The 6,339-nt window shown below is 51.9% G+C and overlaps 1 protein-coding gene across 1 annotated transcript; it reads left to right on the top strand.

Moving 5' to 3' along the window:
• The first annotated feature begins 1,045 nt into the window (after nt 1–1,045).
• Nucleotides 1,046–6,274, top strand: LOC130380574 (peptidyl-prolyl cis-trans isomerase C-like). Its single transcript, XM_056587849.1, has 6 exons — nt 1,046–1,311; nt 1,543–1,656; nt 2,181–2,274; nt 5,104–5,171; nt 5,665–5,781; nt 6,242–6,274. The coding sequence occupies exons 1-6, from the start codon at nt 1,228–1,230 to the stop codon at nt 6,272–6,274; spliced, it is 510 nt and encodes a 169-aa protein (XP_056443824.1). The 5' UTR covers nt 1,046–1,227.
• The last annotated feature ends 65 nt before the right edge of the window (nt 6,275–6,339 follow it).

Raw genomic sequence — 6,339 nt, 5'->3', positions numbered from 1 at the left:
TATGATTAATCGCGAGCAATCGTGATTAATCGCAAATGTTTTTTCTATGCTAAATATCCCTTTATTTCTTTGTCCCATTAATTTTTCTCATTTTAATGCTCTTATCAACATGGAGAAGTGCATCGGCTTGCCTTGTGCAAATGTTTTTTTTATTGATAACAACATTGGCATATACTGATCAAAACAGGACGATACAAAAAAAAGCCTATAGTGCAATTAAACGATGAACAGACAAACATACTGCCTTGAACATAGCAGTCAGGCTACTGCTTCTTTGTTTTGAGCCAAAGAAAAAAACAAAACAGAATTGCATTAATCGCGCGATATAAAAAAATTAACGACGTTAAAATTGGTTTGCGTTAAGGCCGTTAATAACGCATTTAACTGACAGCACTAAAAAAAATATAGAATAATAAAATTATATATAATTATATGTAATACATAATAAAACATGATAATGTATATATGATAATAATGCATATTAATACATAATAATGCGTAATAATATATACAATTAAATATATAACAAGGGTTAAATTTAGGGGTTAGGACTCATGAGCGCCTAAACATATCCCTGAATCTCCTCTCCACCAGATAATAACATTTGTATTAACAACACCAACACAACTCACATTGACATTTATAATGAAGTGGTTATTGAGTAATTAGTATGTGTTTTTATGTTAGTATTTATAAGACTATCCTCAGTGTTCTTCTATCATACCTGCAGAAGTATGTGATTAGAAAAAGACCAAGGACTTGTTCTAACTAACTACCTAACTGTAAATAAATAAAGTATTATTACAATTATTAAGGCTTTATAAATACTATCATTATTGTGTCAAACGATGTTGACGTTGACACATTTCTTAATGCGCATCTTCTACAGTAAACAGGGGGCGGGGCCTGTGCTGGTCCGGACCTCCAGACATACCGGTGGAGAAATTACTATGGCCGCGCCATGGACCTATCCAAGACTCCGCCCGCCTCTATTTCTGATTGGTCCGTAACACACGTCAGCCCTATCTTTTACTTGCTTGATATTATCTGCGAGGGTTAGGGTTAGAGGTTAGGGTTTAGGGTTAGAGCTCTTTTGTGACGCTCACAGCGAGGGTAGAGTTTTAAAGCGTCCAGTTTAGCTGGATGCAACCCGGCCAATGACAGAAAGAGTAGGGCGGGTCTTGGCGTGGCCATAGTAGGAGACGCTTCCCGATGTGAGATGCTGTGATGGAGGTCGGAGCGGTGGTGTGTGCGGCGCTGGTACTGTGGACCACCGCTCAGAGCCACACGGGACCGAGGGTCACCGAGAAGGTCCGTTTCTACACCTTATGACGTCCTAGATGGGGCGGGCACGGATTCAGTAGCGCGCAAACGCACGAAGGCTTTTGTAAAGTGCAGCGCGTGCATGTTGATCTACCGGGAGATTCTGCCTGGAAGAAGGAACGGAGGGAGGAGGAGCTAGCATCACAACGCGCTAACGCAATCAGGCTATGCTAACGTGTGTGCGCGCGTGTCTGTGTTTGTGTGTGCGTGCGTGTGTAGGTGTTTTTTGACGTCACAGTAGCGGGTCACGAGGTGGGGAGGATTGTCATTGGTCTGTTCGGCGAAGTCGTCCCACTCACCGTCAACAACTTTGTTGCCCTAGCAACCGGAGAGGTAAGACCACACACACACACTTTGTAAAAAATATGTCATTATTTGTCTGTGTGATGTCATTAGCTGTTTGATGTCATTCCCTTTGATGTCATTCCCTGTGATGTCATTCCCTGCAATGTCATAACCTGTGTTTTCATAACCTGTGATGTCATTCCCTGTGATGTCATTACCTCTGATGTCATAACCTGTGAGGTCATTCCCTGTGATGTCATAACCTGTGATGTCGTAACCTGTGAAGTCATAACCTGTTATGTCATTCCCTTTGATGTCACCAGTGATGTCATTCCCTGTGATGTCATTCCCTGTGATGTCATTACCTGTGATGTCATTCCCTGTGATGTCATTCCCTGTGATGTCATTCCCTGTGATGTCATTACCTGTGATGTCATTCCCTGTGATGTCATTCCCTGTGAAGTCATTCCCTGTGAAGTCATTCTCTGTGATGTCATTCCCTGTGATGTCATAACCTGTGATGTCATTCCCTGTGATGTTATTACCTGTGATGTCATTCCTGGTGTGTCCAGAGCGGGTTTGGCTACAGGGGCAGTAAGTTCCACCGGGTCATCAAGGACTTCATGATCCAGGGAGGAGACTTCACCGCCGGGGACGGGAGTGGAGGTAACAGCCCCTCCACCTGTACCTCCTCCACCACCTCCACCTGTACCCCCTCCTCCATCACCTCCACCTGTACCTCCTCCATCACCTCCACCTGTACCCCCTCCTCCACCACCTCCACCTGTACCCCCTCCTCCACCACCTCCACCTGTACCTCCTCCACCACCTCCACCTGTACCCCCTCCTCCATCACCTCCACCTGTACCCCCTCCTCCACCACCTCCACCTGTACCTCCTCCACCACCTCCACCTGTACCTCCTCCATCACCTCCACCTGTACCTCCTCCACCACCTCCATCTGTACCTCCTCCACCACCTCCACCTGTACCTCCTCCATCACCTCCACCTGTACCTCCTCCACCACCTCCACCTGTACCTCCTCCACCACCTCCACCTGTACCTCCTCCACCACCTCCACCTGTACCTCCTCCACCACCTCCACCTGTACCTCCTCCACCACCTCCACCTGTACCTCCTCCACCACCTCCACCTGTACCCCCTCCTCCATCACCTCCACCTGTACCTCCTCCATCACCTCCACCTGTACCCCCTCCTCCATCACCTCCACCTGTACCTCCTCCACCACCTCCACCTGTACCCCCTCCTCCATCACCTCCACCTGTACCTCCTCCATCACCTCCACCTGTACCCCCTCCATCACCTCCACCTGTACCCCCTCCTCCATCACCTCCACCTGTACCTCCTCCACCACCTCCACCTGTACCCCCTCCTCCACCACCTCCACCTGTACCCCCTCCTCCATCACCTCCACCTGTACCTCCTCCATCACCTCCACCTGTACCCCCTCCTCCACCACCTCCACCTGTACCTCGTCCACCACCTCCACCTGTACCCCCTCCTCCATCACCTCCACCTGTACCCCCTCCTCCATCACCTCCACCTGTACCTCCTCCACCACCTCCACCTGTACCCCCTCCTCCATCACCTCCACCTGTACCTCCTCCATCACCTCCACCTGTACCTCCTCCACCACCTCCACCTGTACCACCTCCTCCATCACCTCCACCTGTACCCCCTCCACCACCTCCACCTCCACCAGTACCACCTCCACCTGTACCTCCTCCATCACCTCCGACTGTACCTCCTCCATCACCTCCACCTGTACCCCTCCTCCATCACCTCCACCTGTACCTCCTCCACCATCACCTCCACCAGTACCACCTCCACCTGTACCTCCTCCATCACCTCCGACTGTACCTCCTCCATCACCTCCACCTGTACCCCCTCCTCCATCACCTCCACCTGTACCTCCTCCACCACCTCCACCTGTACCCCCTCCATCACCTCCACCTGTACCTCCTCCACCTGTACCTCCTCCATCACCTCCACCTGTACCTCCTCCATCACCTCCACCTGTACCTCCTCCTCCACCTGTACCCCCTCCTCCACCACCTCCACCTGTACCCCCTCCTCCATCCCCCTCCATCACCTCCACCTGTACCTCCTCCACCATCACCTCCACCAGTACCACCTCCACCTGTACCTCCTCCATCACCTCCGACTGTACCTCCTCCATCACCTCCACCTGTACCTCCTCCACCATCACCTCAACCAGTACCCCCTCCTCCATCACCTCCACCTGTACCTCCTCCATCACCTCCGACTATACCTCCTCCATCACCTCCACCTGTACCCCCTCCTCCATCACCTCCTCCATCACCTCCACCATCACCACCTCCACCTGTACCTCCTCCATCACCTCCGACTATACCTCCTCCATCACCTCCACCTGTACCCCCTCCTCCATCACCTCCACCTGTACCTCCTCCACCACCTCCACCTGTACCTCCTCCATCACCTCCACCTGTACCTCCTCCATCACCTCCACCTGTACTTCCTCCACCACCTCCACCTGTACCCCCTCCTCCATCACCTCCACCTGTACCTCCTCCACCACCTCCACCTGTACCTCCTCCACCACCTCCACCTGTACCTCCTCCACCACCTCCACCAGTACCTCCTCCATCACCTCCACCAGTACCACCTCCTCCATCACCTCCACCTGTACCTCCTCCATCACCTCCGACTGTACCTCCTCCATCACCTCCACCTGTACCTCCTCCACCTGTACCCCCTCCTCCATCACCTCCACCAGTCTCCCTCCTCCATCACCTCCACCAGTCTCCCTCCTCCATCACCTCCACCAGTCTCCCTCCTCCATCACCTCCACCTGTACCCCCTCCTCCACCTGTACCCCTCCTCAGACACCTCCACCTGTACCCCCTCCTCCACCTGTACCCCTCCTCAGTCACCTCCACCTGTACCCCCTCCTCCACCTGTACCCCTCCTCAGTCACCTCCACCTGTAAAGTTCCCTTCACCCGCCGCACCTGTGGATCTCATAATGATGATGATGATGATGGTGGTGTTAGTTATGATGATGATGATGGTGGTGGTGGTGTTAGTTATGATGATGATGACGGTGGTGGTGGTGTTAGTTATGATGATGATGACGGTGGGTGGTGTTAGTTATGATGATGATGATGGTGGTGGTGGTGTTAGTGATGATGATGATGGTGGTGGTGTTAGTGATGATGATGGTGGTGGTGTTAGTGATGATGATGATGGTGGTGGTGGTGTTAGTGATGACGAGGAGGAGATGGAGGAGGAGGATGAAGATGATGGTGATGATGATAGTGGTGTTAGTGAGGATGATGATGATGATGGTGAGGTTAGTGATGATGATGATGATGGTGGTGTTAGTGATGATGATGATGAAGAAGAAGATGGTGGTGTAGGTGATGATAATGAGGATGATGATGATGTTAGTGATGGGGATGATGATGGTGTTGATGACATCACTACTCCACAGGACGCAGTATCTACGGAACGACGTTCCCCGATGAGAACTTCAGACTGAAACATCTGGGAGCTGGCTGGGTGAGAACACACACACACACACACACACACACACACACACACACACACACACACACACACACACACACACACACACACACACACACACACACACACACACACACACACACACAGAGAGAGCAGACAGTCTCTGTGAGTGTTTGTGTGTGTGGACCAGGTGAGCATGGCTAACACGTGTGTGTGTGTGTGTGTGTGTGTGTGTGTGTGTGTGTGTGTGTGTGTGTGTGTGTGTGTGTGTGTGTGTGTGTGTGTGTGTGTGTGTGTGTGTGTGTGTGTGTGTGTGTGTGTGTGCGCGGAGCAGGTGAGCATGGCTAACGTGTGTGTGTGTGTGTGTGTGTGTGTGTGTGTGTGTGCGCGGACCAGGTGAGCATGGTTAACGCGTGTGTGTGTGTGTGTCTGTGTCTGTGTCTGTGTCTGTGTCTGTGTCTGTGTCTGTGTCTGTGTCTGTGTCTGTGTGTGTGTGTGTGTGTGTGTGTGTGTGTGTGCGGACCAGGTGAGCATGGCTAACGCTGGTCCGGACTCCGGCGGCTCCCAGTTCTTCATCCTGGCGACCCGAGCGCCCTGGCTGGACGGGAAACACGTGGTGTTTGGGAAGGTCCTGGATGGCATGGTACACACGCACGCACGCACGTGTGGCACACACACACGCACGCACGCACGCACGCACGCACGCACACACACACACACACACACACACACACACACACACACACACACACACACACACACACACACACACACACACACACACACACACACACACACACACACAAAGACACACACACACACAAAGACACACCCAGGCACACACTCACAAACACAGGCACACACACACACACACACACACACCAAACAGGCACACACACACACACACACAAGTTAGCAATGCTCACCTTGACCAGACAGACAGACAGACAGACAGACAGACAGACAGCCGGACGGCCGGGCGGGCGGATGGACGGACAGACAGACACTATGGGCCCTATTTTAACGGTCTGAAACGCAAGTGAGAAGCACGAAACGCAAGTAGCTTTGTGAGCGGATCTCTGGTGCTGTTGCTATTATACCAGCGGATAAATGACCCTAAGAATGTGTCGGCCTGAGACCTGTAGGTGTGGTGGGTGTAACATGCCACAAACCAATGGGAGTGCCATCTCCCATCCCCTTT

The sequence above is a fragment of the Gadus chalcogrammus genome, chromosome 1, assembly GCF_026213295.1.
Source record: "Gadus chalcogrammus isolate NIFS_2021 chromosome 1, NIFS_Gcha_1.0, whole genome shotgun sequence".
Lineage (NCBI taxonomy): Eukaryota > Metazoa > Chordata > Actinopteri > Gadiformes > Gadidae > Gadus > Gadus chalcogrammus.
This window is presented reverse-complemented; position numbering and strand designations above follow the sequence as displayed.